General features: G+C 42.4%; 1 protein-coding gene across 2 annotated transcripts in view; it reads left to right on the top strand.

Annotated features, from left to right (window-relative positions):
* The window catches only part of exoc4 (exocyst complex component 4), a 574,741-nt gene that overhangs the window by 467,411 nt on the left and 89,357 nt on the right, over nucleotides 1-17,973 (top strand). For both annotated transcript variants that reach the window (XM_038811812.1, XM_038811811.1), the window contains one exon: nucleotides 16,165-16,320. In XM_038811812.1, the coding sequence (XP_038667740.1) occupies nucleotides 16,165-16,320 (156 nt within the window). The remainder of the gene's footprint in view (nucleotides 1-16,164; nucleotides 16,321-17,973) is intronic.

The following is a 17,973-nucleotide window of genomic DNA, read 5'->3' as shown; positions in this document are numbered from 1 at the left end:
TCATTTACTGAACAACGTGAAAGTGGGCAAGGTAGCCCCCATCACCATGGTTAATGGTAAACCTATAGAGATGGAAGTAGACACTGGAGCCTCCGCTACCATAATCGGGGAACAAACGTACAGGTACTTGTGAGAAGTGGTTCAGCTTTTGAGTTTAAGGAATACGTCAGCAAAATTAGCAACCTATAATGGAGAAGCCATCATGATCATAGGTACTACCACGACACCAGTGAGATATCAGCAGCAATCTGTCCAGCTTCCACTAAAGGTCGTCTCAGGCCGAGGACCATGTCTACTGGACACGACCGGCTCAAAGGAATTTAGTTAACTAGGGCAGAAATGTTTCAAATAAAAGAAATGTTTCAAATAAAAGAAGGAGGCCTTCTAGAATTAATGAAGTACGAAACTGTATTGTGTGATAAGCTGGTAAATTGAAGGGTCTGCAGGTATAGATCCACCTCGGCCCAGAGGCAACCCCACAGTTTTTGAGGGGCAGACCTTTGCCCTATGCCCTGTGAGGAAAAGTGAAGCACAGAATATTAACCAGATGGATCAACAAGCCAGGGTCTGAACAGATGAAGCCATATTTTATTTGGAAAGACCAATTAGGTTGTGACGCCATCATACTTTGGGAAGTAAGAGTAGTTGTCCCTGGACCAGCAAGGAGTCGGCCAAGACCTGCAGTTGCTCCCTGTACTTTTGCATTGAAGTGACTAACGTACATGGATCATTTATGAATCCATAGAATCCCTCCAGTGCAGAAAGAGGCCATTCGGCCCAACAGGCCTGCACCAAGCAGCTGAAAAAGCACTCTACCTAGGCCCATTCCCACCCTATCCCTGTAACCCCATGGCCAATCCACCTAATCTGAAGTGACAGGGAGATTTGCAGATGTTCCTACAACTGTCACTTCAACAAGACAACATCGCAGTGATGTTGAGTATCTCTAGATGTGGACACACAGTGGGACAGTGAAATTCACAGCAGGCCCAACCACCAGCTGCACATCTTCAGGTGGGCTTTGCAGAATCTACAAATATTTTGATGCTCTGTTCGAGTCCTTCATTTTCTCGCAGGGTCCCCAAAGCCAACATCTTTGTAATCTGTCACCCGAGGCTGATATTTCATAGCCTCCATTCAGCTATGCAGGCTCCACTCTCACATCTGTACACCCTCGCTTCCTCGTACTCTTTTTTTTTGTGAGGGCCAAGAAGAATCCAGCACGCGTTTGTAGAGTCAGACAGAAAGTAACTTTATTGACAACAATATGTACACAGCAGCAGTAGTTCACCACTGCTTCCTTCTCTAGCCAATACCACACTGGCCAGCTTTATTTATACAGTGATTGCCCTGCCCTCTTCATTGGGGGAGCTCATACTCCCCAAAATAAATCACGGGAGAACAAATTGTCCCCGGCCAATAGGATTCAGGTAGGTTGTCGCACTTTTTGCTAAGTCAGCACTATATGCAACCTTAACCAGCCTCATGGAGTCACTGTATCTAGTGAATGAGGGAAGGTGAGTAACTTAGACCTGGCCAGTGTTGTCATAAGTGCTGAATCATATAATTTACAGTGCAGATAGAGGGCTTTCAGCCCATCGAGTCTGTATCAACCCTTGGAAAGAGCACCCTACTTAAGCCCACATCCCCATCCTATCCCTGTAACCCAGTAACCCGACCTTAACGGTTTGGATATTAAGGGGTAATTTATCATGGCCAATCCGCCTAATCTGCACATCTTTGGACTGTGGGAAGAAACCGGAGCGCCCGGAGGAAACCCATGCAGATAGTGGGAGAACGCACTAATTCCACACATAGTCAGCCAAGGCTGGAATTGAACCCAGGTCCCTGGAACTGTGAGGCAGCAGTGGAGACTGCACCTTCTTGATCAATGTCATCCTGTTCTTGTGCGCGGCTTGCAGAAATCTCTGTAGGAAAGAGTAGTTCTGTTAGCTTGAGTCTGCATGAGCTATATTCTTGCTTGAACAGATGCTTTGTGGATTCTTGGGAGGAATATGATCGCTGGTAGAGAGATTGAAGACAACACCGATACATTACATATTAAAAGATATACAGATCCACTGATGGCACATTGACTCCCATATCTTAATTTCCAATTACCAGGCCCGAATCTGTTCCAATTATTGTTAGTGCTTCTTGAGTTTATGTGCAGGTGTCTGCATTTCCTTGCCTAGTGGCCCTCATATATCATTTCCTGACATTAGATGTCGTCTCCTTCTGCTGGAGTATTGAATTGTATTAATTGGCTGCAATAGTATCCAGATCCTGCAGTCACAATCTGCCAGGGTTCGTGCAGTGGATGGCAATGATAATTAGCGGAAAAGAACAAGAACTCTGGATGAGAGACTTGCATGTGTAAGCATGCATTGCAGGAGACAAATGAGACGTGCTAGGTTAAAATGTTTATGGGACAGGGAACAAAGTGCCATTTGATAATCTCAAATCGCACAGTTTGAATATTAAGATAGGCTTTAAGATTAGGCTCCTTTGTATTTTGGTGAACTTGTCTGTTATTCAATTGACGACGCACTTACATGATGAGCACGTTGAACCTGCTTTGATAATATAAAGCGATCATAGAGTTGTAGCGGTGCATCACACAACCAAAGCCGCCACCTCCACATGGGTCAGGACTTTTACTGCTGGAAATATGAAGTCAAAACACAAAGTGGTGGAAAAACCGATGAGTTCCGAACAAGATCCACATTAGACTTGAAACGTTTACTCTGTTTCTTTCTCCATAGATGCTGCCAGACCTACGGAGTTTTTCCAGCACTTTGTTTTTGTTGTTTTTTTTTTAAAATAATTTTTATTAAGATTTTCACAAAATATAAACAACAAAACAATATTAACAAAACAACCATGGTAAAAACCTAAGAACAACACCCACCCAACTACAAAAGCAACTACAAAAAAAAACAACAAAAAGGAAAGAGATAACACTCGCCACATCCAACAAACCCATGTATACAGGAAAGGCTGCCACCGCCTAAAGAACCCTTGTACTGATCCCCTCAGGGCAAATTTCACCTTCTCCAATTTGATGAACCCCACCTTTGATTGATCCAGGCCTCCATGCTTGGGGGCCTCGCATCCTTCCACTGAAGAAGAATCCTCTACCGTTTTTGTTGTTTTTAATGGTTTATTTCCAGCTGCTCCAGCAATAGAATCCCTCCAGTCTTTGACTTCTGCGAGTAGAAACCAAAAAAATCAGCCGCTGGAACATTTTCACGCTCGCCTTTTTTTCTGTAACCATCAGTGCGTTCCCTTGTACCACATGCTACTCATCCATTTGAATGGATAAAGCCCTTTCACTGTGGAGGTTGCATCCATGTTCTACCCCATTCCAGAATTTTCCACCCATCGTTGAATCCTGCTGCTGATCCTGGGAATTCTGATGGAGTCAGTGTCCTTGAATTTCAGTGAGTGGAAGTTCCAGTGCATTGTGGAGTCAAGAATTGCAAGAGCCTGTCTTTGAAATCGGCATCCATTTACATTGTGTTTTTAATATTAGAATAGCATCATAGAATCCCTACAGTGCAGAAGGAGGCCATTTGGTCCATCGAGTCTGCCCAAGAGTTACCTTACTTAATCCCACGCTTCACTCTATCCCAGTAATCCCACCTAACCTTTTGGATAGTGAATTTATCACAACCAATCTACCTAACCTGCACATTTTTGGACCGTGGGAGGAAAATCACGCAGACACAGGGAGAACGTGTAAACTCCACAGTCACCTGAGGCCTGAATTGAACCCAAGTCCCTGGCGCTGAGGCAGCAGTGCTAAACACTTGCCACCGCGCTGCCCAATAAGCTCAATAAGTATTGAATTACTTATTGAGCTTAGAATATGATTTATAATCAGAAGCAAAGCAAATCTCATTACTTCACTCATAATTCCACATCTTAGTCTGGTTTTGGATTTAACAAAACCTGACATCCCTGCGGCATACAGCCCAACTACTTATTGAGTCATGATAACATTTACATGGCGGTGTTTGATACAGTATTAACTCAAGCCTCTCTACAATCATCAGGCAGAATAAATTTCATTTTATTTATTTTTGTTTCCCATCTGTCTGGACTGCTTTCAAACTGAGGACTCCAAAGGTGATAAGACTGTGCCGGAAGCCATTGTGCTTCTCTCCATCTACAACACAAGCTGTGCTACATCTCAATTAACCACATTTCAAAATCAATTCCCACAATGTTACCTTCAAACGATCTTAATTTTGGTCTCTTTCTAAATTTATTAAGTTCAATGTCATTTTAGTTCTCAGATAGTAAACCTTTCCTTCGATTTCCTCGTTTTCTAAAAAGACCTCATATTGCTCACTGCGAGATCTTGATTATTATAATTTGATCTTGATCTATATTGACAAAACGTGACAATATAGAAGTGCACTCATGTCTTATTTAATTTTAATTTAACAGTTAACCATAAGTTTGTGTGCCTGAACAGCAGTTATTCGCTTTGTGTTTGTTTTAATATCTACTCCCAGCTTTCTCCTGTACTGTGAAACCATGACAGGTTTTGCTGAGCAACTTCTACTGCACAGGTGGGAGCCGAGAGAAGACAGATCAAAGCAGAGCTTGAAGTTTGTAACAGGACTTTTGAACAGTAGTCAGTAATATATATGCAAGTGAACCTCACCAAGGGAGTGGTAGATTTGACCGAGTGAAGGACAAGACCACAGGTAGTCTCCTTCAGTTGTCCGTTCTGCGCTCTGTTCCAGATGCAGTAGATGTGCGAGCAAATTGCTATTGTTTGATTAAACTGTGTTGAAGAAACAAAAGCCACCGATGTCAAATGGAGGCTCTTTTGCATCAACAAATTGCTAACAAGTTTTGGCTCTGGTTGGCAACTATTTAGTGAACTGCCATTAATTGTGATCAGTTATTTCCCTCAAAGCTGAACAGATGGTCAACATGCAGCCTGTTAAGTGTCCACACAAGTTATGAATAATAATTTGAATATAAACATGAGAAAATAATCTTTAAATTCCCTCACTGCTATCCATTATGTGGCCTCAAGGATATTACTATGTGGAGTGAGATTCACAACAGAACTCACTGTTGAAATCAGTCCGTACTATTTCCTACTGTAACCCCGAACTGTGGAACTGATCACCCTCTCTGACATGTGCAACTTTAAAACCTAAACTCAGCATGATCTAAATGACAATCTATGATTTATCTATTCTGCCCTACATTTTTTGAACTTGGGTAATGTCCTACCCTGACCTAGTTTTCGTAATTTAACAAAAGCAGCCTGTTGTATTTTTGTGATGTCACCAGTGTTTGAGCTTCTGTTTTTCTGATATTTCTTGGCGTTACTTAATGCTTGAAGTTCACTGGAGGGAAATGGTAGGTGTGTTTCATGTGAGTTCAGCATCACTTGAGTCAAGAGACAATCCAGGGGAGGTTGTAATGTTAATTAGCTTCTGGCTTATGATTTGAGGTTCAGAGCAGCTGTTCCCCTTTGTTGAAGCGTCAGTCACGAAGGGGACACAAGCTCAAGGTGAAGGGCAGGAGGTTTAGGGGGGATGTGAGGAAATAACCTTTTTACCCAGTGGGTGGTGACGGTCTGGAATGCACTGCCTGGGAGGGTGGTAGAAGCGGGTTGCCTCACGTCCTTTAAAAAGTACCTGGATGATCACTTGCACATCATAACATTCAAGGCTATGAGTCAAGTGCAGGTAAATGGGATTAGGTAGGTCGGTAGGTCAGGTGTTGTTCACATGTTGGTGCAGACCCAATGGGCCGAAAGGCCTCTTCTGCACTGTGTGATTCTGTGAAGATTGAATGCAGACCGAAAGACTTGAAAATGACTGATATTTTATCCTATCGAGGGAAGTCACTTGGAATCAAGCAGCGTGGTGCATCTACTTCAGATAGATCATTCTAGATTGACAAAAGAATGTTCTTCAAAATTGGAAGAAATGTCGAGTAACTTGGTTGGAATTATTTCTTTCTGTCATTTGATTTTCATGCCAATTTTATCCAAATCTTATTACTATTATCCCCTTTTTTTCTATCATTAGTTAATTTGCTGAAGCACTATTGTCAGTCCTGGGTGACCATTATTTATGTGTGACCATTGGCAATAAATGTCAGCAAGTTATTTTGTGGAACTGTGTGTTTACAGCTAATAAGCTACATCCTCTTATCATCAAACTTACATGCAGACCTCCTGCAGAGCTCACTGGATGGACATCAGGAGAGGAAATTCTACCTGAATTTTTCTTCTCTATTGCTGGGTGCTGAAGCCAATTTCCGCATTCCTGCCACTATCCTTGTTTAATGCTAGTTAATTTAGCACAGACTGGGAATTGCGCCTGGAGCATACCATAGCTGGATGGATAAATGGATACGGTGACATAATGACCATGGTACTGGAATAGCCTTAGTTGCAACTTTAAATCAAACTATCTCAAGTTGTGTCAATTGGTAATTAATAGATCCTTCATCCCCGGGACACCAGCTGAGCTGGAGCGCAAGAGATTGTCATGGACCGGGGATGGCGATCCAACATGTCTTTCTGCCGGTATCCCACATGTGACAGGAGAAACTACGTATAAGTAAGAATCCTGTTCCGAATCGGGAGCGGGCAACTCCTAACCAGTCTGGCTGACGTGTAACCCCAATTAACCGCGGCTGATTGATTCTTAATGTCCACTGAAGAAACCGAGTTTATCAATTTCCTTGCCTTGAGCTCGGTGAGGGATATACAGTGAGAGCTGTGGTTCTCCTTAAGTACCTGGTAGAACTCCTATCCCTACTTGCAATTATTAAAGGCCATGTGAGCAAGATAATGAAAGCTGCCAACATTCATTGCTCGTTGCCCCATTATTAATTGCCATCCTCAAGAGAGAAGGGGCGGGGGGGGGGGGGGGGGGGGGGGGGGTGGACTCAAATTTAGACAACATGCCCAGATATTTTTATTAGCTTGAAAGGTAAAGGCTATTTTTCTACGCAGAGCAATAAAAGCACTCTTTTTTTTTTAAGTAAACTTCTTATTTTAATTTTTGCAGCAGCTGACAAAGGACCCAAAAAATAATGCCTGTGATTAAAGGACTAGACTGACATTATGTTCTGAAATATCTGAAGTGCAAAGCCAAAAGTATTTTATGTTTTAAAAACCTCCAACCTTGCAGTGTTGGCTGAAAGGGATTTGATTTCTATTCCCTTTTCGGCAATGCGTGTTCTCCCGTATGTAACTGTCAGCAAGGCTCAGCGTAGACATCAGTTCCCTTCGTTCTCAGCCTGGTTGCCAAGCCGTGTACCCGCCAGGACCCACGGCCCGGGACTGTCAGCCGATCTTCTGGCTGACTGAATAAACGAGGAAATCATATGAAATCATGCTCCAGCAGTGGCAGGTGTTACACAAATAAAAAGCACTGAACTGCTTCAGTCTGGGGTTCTTTCCCACTGATGTTAAGTCACCTGATCAGGTGCTGCAGTTAGTTTTATCCCCCTGGAGACGAAGGGTAAATAGCTGAGCAGATGGCTTCATCCTTGGGCTCCTGGCCACAAGACGGGACGGAGAAGAAGGGACATACATTTTATTTTAGTAATTCATATAATTTATTCCCTTAAATTGAATTAGAAAGCATGACATCATGAGGGGGAGAAAAGCGGGTTCAGTATTTCACGAATGTGAGAGTCTCTGTAAAGGGCCACTATTATGAATCTATCCGTAGTGTACACCATGTATTCATGAGCTCCAGAGAAAATAAATTAAGGCAAGACGTTTTCTATCAAAAATTATTGAAGTGTTTGCCCAGTTTTCAGCATTGGATCCAATTGTTAAGCTGCTTCATTCCTTCAACTCATTTTTTTATATTCCATTTTATATTTTCTTGAAAATAAAGTTTTTTTTTTAAGTATTAACTTGTATTTACCATGTTGTTTTGAACTGAGTTTCTCTTCCTTGTTAATCGAATGTTTGGATTTGGAGTGTTGAAACCAGACAGGCAATTTGGAGATGACCAGTGCATGTAAAGTTGCAACCCGTGAGTGGAGAGGCATTAAGACCAGATAAAAGTTAGAGCTGTGGAGTGTAAGATCAGGGCTACTGAAACTGGAGTGGGAATGGAGAGATAGTTCAAGGGGTTTGTGGAATGAAAACTTTGAAGACTTTGCAGGCAATTTGGGGGGAAAGAGTGCCTGGGGGAATACAGTGCGTAGGAAATGAGGCTTTGAGATAGAGAAAGATTTATGGGGAGGTTGTCAAGTGTGGCATGGGGAGAGGAGAGTTTAGTCCTGACAAGGAATTGAGGGAAAGAGTATGTGGCATAATGCAAAGTAATAGACTGGTGATCCAGAGATATGAGAGACGTGGAATCAGGTTTTTCAGTTTGGTAGCAAAATGAATGCAATGAGAGAGGAAAGGCCACGACCATATAAATCGACATTCCAATAGCTAACCTGCAAATCTGGGCATTCACATTTTTACTGATTTAACATTAAGTAGCGCACAGTCTTATGTCAATGCCAGAAGCCTTATCTACCACTTGCAGAAGAATTTTATTTCAACAATACAGTACCAGCTGGGAGTTAGTAGTTTTAGACATCTCGTGAGACAGATTTTATCATGCCAACGAAGCCCACGGCGAGCTAGTAAGTTAATGTTGGAAACAACTTCAGTCACTTATCACTCCATTTAAAATTCATCAGTAGTTAATCACAACATGTCGCAGTACTATACAGAATCAATCGCTGCCAACAAAGGCATTGATATTTTGGCTCTACCCAGTGCAATACTACGTTAGACTTTTAATTCAGAAGCAGTGTTGTTATCTCTACCCTACCCTTCTACCTCTCTTCTCCACACTACTCCCATCCGCTGTCCTCCACTGTGCAACATCAATTGCACACACTCAGATTCTCTGCACCAACACCTCAATTTTTCACATCTAAATAAGGATGCAGTCCTCACTGTAAGTGATGGCGATGTTGGGACTGTCACTGTGCCAAATGTTGGCAGGGATGGATCCATTACTACTCTTGCACTAAATTAAAACTCTTTCACCAACAGTCATCCATGATCTGATAGGAAACCTTTCAACTGCCGTCTCTCATTGGAGGATAAAGATGGTCTAATTTCAAGCTTTTATTTTTTGCTGATCAGATCCTTTTCACTGGGCAATGGTTGCTGGCTGGATAGAATTTAACTGATGGGGACAGCTTCTGATACCTTGCCCAAGTTACCACTAATCGCGTTGTACCTAGACATTGATTTTCAGCAGGTTATTCAACCAAATCGGAATCACAAGGAGCCCGGTCTTGTCTTTAACCAATGCCCACACATGCATCCTTTGGTGAAGTGATCAATGGAAAGTGTTCAGAAACACCGGCTGATTTTTCCTTGCCTTACTCGTGCTGCTGTAGTGCTCCAGTCAGAACAATTCATGTTTGAAAAGATCCTGCCTGGCTGACGCTGGTGCAGTACCCTGTGGGAACAGGTATAAAAGCAATTCTACTCCCACACAGGTCACCGCTAATTGTCATGATCTTTTCTCTTGGAGAGCTGTATGCTATTTTAAAGTAAGATTAACTGATCTCCCATAACATTGCTCATGGTAGGTCAGAGAATATGTTGTTCTGTAGCAGCGGGACCTTTTTACAAAGAGACTCTTGGTTACACCATTACACAATGTTATTTTCCCATGGGTTTCCCACAGGCAAAACATGGAAAAACTGTTGCTTCTCCTCTTCCTTTAAATGAGTGTTTACTTGTCTCGCACTTTTTAATTTTTTGTTTTCCTCTCTCTACTTTTGTCCTCGACACTTTCTGCCTCAGTCTCTCAATTTGCAAAAAGCAAACTCCCATACACAGTCAGTACCAGGTACCACATTTTTGGGATTGTAATTGAGGGGTGAATATCGGCCACGACTGGACATACAGAACCTTGGTTTAACATATCTTCCAAAAAACGATACTTTTAACAATGCAGCACGTGTTCAATATTGCAGCGGAACGTCAGCCTAGATTGTTGTGCTGAAATCCTGAAGTGGGATTTGAAGCCGCAACCTTTTGACTCGGAGACGAGAGTTCTACCAGCTGAGCCACAGCTGACAAAAGAAAGGTTAAGAGGAGATTTTGTAGGCGTTCAAGGTTGTGAGGGACTTTGGTAGAGTGGACAGGAAGACATTGAGCCGTAACATCCTCGGAGTGGCAATCAGCATCGGTGGTGGTGGTCGGGTCAGCAGGAGGATAGTCCAGCCTGATCTCGAGGTGGAGATGCGTTTGGGGGGTGGTGGGGGGGGTGTCTAGCCAGGGATGAAAGTTGGCCCATGGGTGGGATGTCCTTTGCAGATGCAGAGATTCCCACGGGGATCGTGGGATAGAGAGAGTCCCATGCGAGGCTCAGTCTGGGTATTCAAAATAGTTACCCAGAAGTTGGAAGAGGTTTTAATTGTTCTGACGTTTTCAGAATAACTATTAGTGTAACCCTGATGGAACGGTCCGATGTGAGCAATTTAATTTGCATTGTCAGATGGTTCGCAGCATATTTGTCCTTGGAAAGTTAGTGCTTAATGGCAATTACAATGAAACTTCCTCCCTGTAAAGTTCCAAGAGGAATCTCTCGTGCATCTTTGGGGTACCTGCCAAATCCAATACTGGGGCACCAGGAGGCTACAGCCCACTGATGCCACTGGAAAGAGGATCAATAACCTGACCACACTGTTAAGATAATCAAGAACCAGGAGGAAATGGGGAGATGGAAGACACTGCCGGAAAAGGTGATAGAAGTAGATTTAATCGTAACTTTCATAGAATCGTTACAGTGCAGAAGGAGGCCATTTGGCCCATCGAGTCTGTACGGAACTTCCGAGAAAGCTCATTAACCTAGGCCCACTGCCCAGTCCTATCCCTATAACACTGTAACCCACCTAACCTTTTAGACACAAAGGGGCAATTAGCACGGCCAATCCACCTAGTCTGCACATCTTTGGACTCTGGGAGGAAACTGGAGCACTCTGAGGTAACTCATGCAGACACGGGGAGAACATGCAAACTCTACACAGACAGTCAGAATCGAACCAGGTCCCTGGTGCTGTGAGGCAGCAATGCTAACCACTGTGCCACCGTGCCGTCCTTTAAAACAAGGAATTGGATCTTTTCTTGAAAAGGAAATACATGCGGACTCAGAGAAAAGAGGGGTGAGGACTATTTGGAGAGCTTGTTCAAAGAGCTGGCACAGACACAGTGAGATGGTTGGCCTCTACCTGTGCTGTATGCTTCTGTGAAATGCAATATGTTACCCTTCAATAGGAGGCTGCTGGGGCACAGAGAACTGTCCATGTGTATCATCTCCAAAGATCAATAATGGATTTTTGTCAAAAACCACTGACAGCTGTAGTTTTTAAACACCGTCAGGAATGCCTGGGTCTGAAGGCGGTGGAGTGCTTTGGAGCCAGCTGATTGTGATCTGGCATGAAGACAGCTCCCCCTCAAGCACATGGTAACTTGTCATTGCTCCTAACAGCTCAGGCAGAGTGCCAAATAGAGCAGAGCAAGAAGGCACATTAAGAGAAAAAAAAGTGAAAAGGGCTTCAGGGCCCTTAGAATGGAAAATGCGTCAATGGAGTGAATGAAACAAGAACCAGAAAAAGGCTAACTTTTCCATTCTCCTATCACAGTGAAAATAATTGTGAAACATGAACTGAAGTAACACCATGTAATACAGCTTGTGACAGTTGCAATAAACAATGTAAAAATAAGAGGTGGATGTTAGAAGATTGCTGGTATATTAAAATGACTAGTTTAAACAGAGTCCTGTTTATATTTTGAAGAAAGCTACAAGAGTTCCTCAGGGTCCAGAATCTTTGACTCTGAACCCTTGTTTTTTTGGCATTGATATGATCTGTTTCCAAATCAATGTTAAATTAAAAATACTTCCCAAATATGTATAAATATTCATTCCCACAACTGAGCCACACATGCACCTAAATAGAAGAGGGATCACAATTACCGTCAGTGCTGTTGGCATTGGGGAGGAAAATATTGTCTAGAATTGTTGTAGGTTGTTAGATAATATTCAGTAGGTCTTAATAAGGTCTTTGTGGTCTTATGTAGACTAACTGTATGTATTTATTAACTGCAGGAACTATGTACATATATGCATATACATATATATGCATATATGCAGCGTTCAAGCTAGGAGCTGGCTCTAGGCTTGCTTGTGCCCACGCTCTGACCAACCCCAGACTGCCTCCTGGGTGTGGATCATGTGTTTTCTCACATCACAGTGTGGGCGGCACTGTACTCAGTCTCACGTTTACCCTATATGTGCAAGATCCTTATTCCATTCATGATCATTTACCAGGCTTCCCTGCTGTAACTACCTTTGTATGTACTTCAGGTTGAGGTTTAACCAGGCTTGGCTGCAAAGTTCCCATCACCAAGTAGCTGCTTACTGCCGAGGTTCAAATGTGAATAATAATGGTCATCTTTGTGCAGGATTGAGGTTTTGTCACTGATTAAAGTTTCTCCTGTCGATCAGCATTCCTTTCTCTAACATAGTTGCTCTTTTCTGAGTAGTCCACTGTTGTTCAACCTTTGGGGCAACACAAACAGTCTCCCTGCTGCAACTTTTTTATTCTCCATTTTCTGTTTCTCTCTCTTTCTTTTCTCTTCCGGTTTTCACTCTTATTTTCATTTTTGTTTCCTCTTTCTGTATTCTTTTCCTTTCAAATCTCTCCATGATCTCGCTCCTCCATACCTCTGTAATCTGCTGCAGCCCAACAGTGCTCCAAAATACCTGCGCTCCTCTAATTCAAATCTCTTGAGCATTCCTGATTTTAAGGTTTTCTGCCGATTACACAAATGAGTAATGAGGTCTATAAATTTCAGTGCCGGTGTGATGTCTTATGTCCCAATGATTGATAGATCATATCAAGCAGCTGTTCACAACAGGTGAAGTACAGACTGTACCCAATTGGTCCTTGCTTGCAAAACTCAAAACATAATGACCAGCATTAGATGTGATTCCGCAATTTAACAACACTTGCTAAACAATCCTAATTGTGCTAAGAAATACACTGAAAACCAATTTAAGATTATCAGTCTGGCTTGCAGTGTGGCTGGCTTGCAGGTGCTTGAACCTGCATATATTCACACAGGACCCTGTCCAATGCAGAGTAAAGGAGCATGTCCGCCCATTATGCCCTTTGCAGCTAAACAAAAGCTTGGTGAGCAGCTATTCCCTGGTTCATTCCTCAAGGCAATGCTTTGACCAATCTAGAGTCAACATGTCAGGTTTGAAAGCTTGGTTGTTAACTGTTCTCTGGTGCATTCTCCATGGCAATACCTCCACTGGTCAGAGTCCACTTGACAATCAATCATCACTCTCTTCTCATGTGGTCTAAATTGTTGTTCCTTTTATTATTAATACTCTTGAAAACTGTCCTGATGCGGGAAAGACTAAAAGCTTTGACAGCATGTCTCCTTTTTCTAGCAATACTCAAGTTCTGCATAAACAAATGACCATTTACATTAAAGATGTTTTATAAATATCTGCTGGTGTTGTATTCTTGTTCTCTATTTGAATAGAAAGCAGCATTTTCTGATGGTGGTTGAGTGGAGAAGAGATCTGCTGAGTGAAGACGGGTGTTGGGTTGTGGGACGGGGAAAGGGTGAGTTGCATCTTCCATGAAGGCTGACATCTGGATGGGGAGCGAGCTGTAGGTCAAAGGTGGCAGGATAAGAGGTCAGGGTTGGCGGGATCAGGGTAGGAGTGAAGGTTAGAGAGCAGTAAGAGAGAAAAAATGCAAGGTAAGGGAAGGGATAGACATCCCTGCAGGAAGGGAAGAACATATGAGGTCATTTTCAGTCAGGATGGGTGGGGAAACTTGTGAAAAGAAATTGAGTACAAGAACACAAGAAATAGGAGCAGGAGTAGACTACATAGCCCATCCCGCCTGGTCTGCCATTCAATATAATAATGGCTGATCTTAGGCTTAAACTTTATTTCTCACCCTCTCCCTATATACCCTAATTCCCAAAGACACCGAAAAACTGTCAATCTCGGCCTTAAATGTATTCAACAATGGAGCATCCACAACCCTCTGAGGTACAGAATCCCAAAGATTCACAACTTGTTGAGTGAAGTGACTTCTCCTCATCTCAGTCTGAACTGATTAGTCCTTTATCCCAAGACTTGCTCCCGTATTTTAGATTCTCCAACAATGGGAACAATCTCGATGTCCACTCCATTAAGCCCCTTCAGAATCTTTTAGGTTTCAATGAGACCACCTCTCATTCTTCTAAACTCCAGAGAATTAAGCCCAATTTAATCAGCCTCTCATCATAAGACAACCCCTCATCCCAGGACCAATTCAGTGAACCTTTGCTGTGTTATATCCAATTAAAGTAGATCCTTTCTTCAGTGTGGAGACCAAAACTGCACTCAGCACAGAGCAGGAAGGAGAGTTTAGGAAACCCATTCGCGCCTGAGGTTTGGGAAAGCTACAATTATTTAAAAGCGTTGTAATCCAAGTAATAAATTCCTCAGGGAAGCTTTTGAGGAAATTGCTACTTGCAGGTGATAATGCTGTAACCTGTGAAGGATGAGCCAAAGACTGCAGTTTAACCTGGAGGCCGCACAGTCAGAATAGAGGGGAGACTATTGTTCAGAATGCCTTAAGGTGGAATGTTGCCAAGTGATTATGTCCTCCGGGGGCAGGGGAATACAATTGGTACAGGCCAATGAAGAAGAGAGATGCTCACAACAGCAAAAGCTACAAAGATTAATGAGCAAGAGAAGGGAGATTTTGGAGTTACGGGCCCAAGGGAGTAAGGCACTGAATTTGCCTGCCATTTGATGAGTGACGTTTTTCGAGCCAGAGGCAGGCACATCGGCAATTAAAATGTTGTGGCCATTTTTAGCTATTTAGAAATGCTGAATTTGAGGGAGAAGGTAAAGAAGGTAAATACACAGTGCTAACTTGTGTATGGAGGCCTGCAATTACACAAGTTTGAATGTGTTTGGGGGATAAACGTAACAAACCAGTGGCATCATATTGAAATACGAAGAGAAAATAGTGCAAATATAAAACCATGACATGCAGCTTTGGAAGAGGAATCATGAGTTAACATTTCAGAGTAGCTTTACTCTGGAATTTCAGTATTTTTTTACTTTCTTATTACAGATATATAATAGTGACAACTTTCCTTCTAACTATTATTCATCCTGGATCTGAAACAACCTTCAAATGCTCATTCTTGCTAATTTATGCCAAACAGTGTCCTAATTCCCATGAGAAGGAAAGGATCTAACACCTTAACTAAGCATCACAGTGTACTCTAAAACCAAATTATTACTGCTGAGTTGCAGCTGCTGTTGCACAGCCCCCTTACAGAAGCTGGGTCCCACAAACAATAAATGTAATGGATGACCAGCTAATGATTGTGATGTGGAGCACTAGCACAACATTGTGCAGAATAACTGGCTTCCCTTCGAATTGTACATGGAATATTTTGCTTCCATTTCTTTTTAGCATGTGCTGTAATCACCAAGTCGGGTAGTACCTTCCGCAGTGGATAAAAGGAGCTCTCTGAGCCCTCCGCTGAAATTTGTCAGGAGGCAATCTTCAATTGTGCGAGTCATTGATTGAGGGGCACCACAGCTGCAGACCAAGTTGCCTGTAGGAATCCACTTTTGCTGATTTGCTGCACAGAGATCTTGGTCAATGTAGAAACGGATGAGGAGTGCTCAGTGTTGGTGTGGATGGTTGATGTCAGGTGGAGTGTTGGTTCCATTCCTCTTGCTGTAGGGCCTCTGCTGTTAATCCACTTGAGCAGGCAGACAGGGTTTTGGGTCATTTCATTTGAAAGACTGTCTGACTTCTAGACCTATTTTAAAAATTTGTTTCCACATTAGCTTTTCTTTTTAAAAATGTGTACTTCATACTTCTGCTGTTTTACCAATCCATCTTTATTCAACCCTTATTTCTTTAACATAAATTTTGGATAATGTGTCCAGCCCTCAGGTAAAATAACCATATTGAATTGTATAATTGTATTATCAATAAGTTGAGAAAACATCTAGTTAATAGAGTTCTTCCAATCAGACCAACCTGAGGTGCTCTTGCAGGAATGATCTGTATTTAATTCCATTCCTCTTTTCGATACAGGAGCGTAGTTCAGTCAGAAGAGAAGCTCATTATCAGCGCATCATGGGCAAAGGATGAGGATATAAGCCGACTACTAACGTCCCTCCCCAGCTGGACGAACATGGCTCAGCCTAAACAAATGAGGCCGAAGCGAGAAGACGAGGAAGACTTCACAAGGTAAGAATGAGGCTAACGTTTGTATCCTAGATTTCTGTGCCCTCCTTTTCCGTGAGCCAGAGATCAGATTGATGTCTGATGCAATTGAGCTGATGTTTATAAAATGGCAGGAAAGGGAATTTAATGTCTTTGAAAAGTCCACCTCTCATCACTTCAAAGAAAGAGAAATTATACTCTGAAACAAAACATTGCATGAGGTCCAAAAATGCAATCTTGGTTAAAACTAGGGAAGGATGTGGGGGGGGGGGGGGGGCTGAGGTGGCTCAATGTATTGGGAGGGGGAGATGGGTTATGTTTGTTGTAATTTATAAAAATGTTGAAAATTTGGAGTAAAATTCTTTGAAAAAAAAATCTTGGTGAAAACTGTGCTTGGAACTAAATTCTCATTTTCTAGGAATGCAACTTGCAGGCATTTGAAGTGTTATTCCTTGAATACATCAGTTAGAGATAAAGATTCATTAATTCATTGCATGAGAAATTTGCACAGTCTGTGTCTTAGTAAATAAACCAAAAGCTTACTCACATGGCAGGATAAGGGATATTTTTACAACGAGAACACATTTCTGGAACAAGCCATGGCAGTAAAAATCATATATGTTGTACAAGAAATAGGAGCAGTAGTAGATTTTTTGGCCCCTCAAGCCATCTAATTCTAGATTCCCCTCGAGGGGGAACATCCTTTCTGCATCTACCCTGTCAAGTCCCCTCAGAATCCTATATGTTTCAATGAGATAACCTCACATTCTTCTAATGTACTATTGGCCCCCGAACAGTCAGGGAGAGATAGAAGAGCAGATATGTAGGCAAATCTCAGAGAAGTGTAAAAACAATAGAGTAATAATAAGGGATTTCAACTTCACTCATTTTAATTGGTGTATGAAAGACTGAGAGGGGGCAGAATTCTTAAAGTGCATCCAGGAGAACTTTTGAACCATCAGACAAAAAGTACTACAAGCGAGGGGACGGTACTTGATCTAACTTTAGGGAATGAAGCCGGGCAGGTGATAGAAGTGGCAGTGGGGGGAGCATTTTGGTGATCGTGACCATAACTCGGTAAGATTTAAGGTTGTTATGGTGTGGATAAGAACAAAGATGCACTGAACTAAAGGAGCGAGCAGCTCAATATTCTGGGGAAATTGGGGCAAGGCCGATTTTAATAGGATAAGACACATCCAGGCCAAGCTGGACTGGGAGAAGTACTAGTAGGGAAAATCCACATTGGAGCAGTGGCAGCTGTTCAAAAGGGAAACATAGAGAGGACAAATCGAACATGTTTCTGTAAAGGGAAAGGATGGGGCCAAAAAGTTCAGAGAACCCTGGATGTCAAAGGAAATGCAGGATTGGATAAGAAAAAAAAGGGTGGTTTATGGCAGATTCAGGGGGCTGAAAATAGTGGATACCCTGGAGGACTATAGAAAATGCAGGAGGGGTACCCAAAAAATGAAATTATGAGAGCAGAAAGGGGGCATTAAAAAGCACTTCTGGTCAAAATAAAGAAAATCCCATGGTATTTTATGAGCATATTAAGGGCAAGAGGGTAACTATTGGAGACCAAAATGGAAACCTGTGCGTGGAGCCGAAAGATGTAGGTGAGTAATACTGCACCTGTGTTCACTATGAAGAAGGTATAGAAAGCAGGGAGGTGGACTGTGA

Source organism: Scyliorhinus canicula, chromosome 11 (genome assembly GCF_902713615.1).
Source record: "Scyliorhinus canicula chromosome 11, sScyCan1.1, whole genome shotgun sequence".
NCBI classification, from domain to species: domain Eukaryota; kingdom Metazoa; phylum Chordata; class Chondrichthyes; order Carcharhiniformes; family Scyliorhinidae; genus Scyliorhinus; species Scyliorhinus canicula.
The sequence above is the reverse complement of the archived record's forward strand: the minus strand, read 5'-3'. Positions and strand labels throughout refer to the sequence as shown.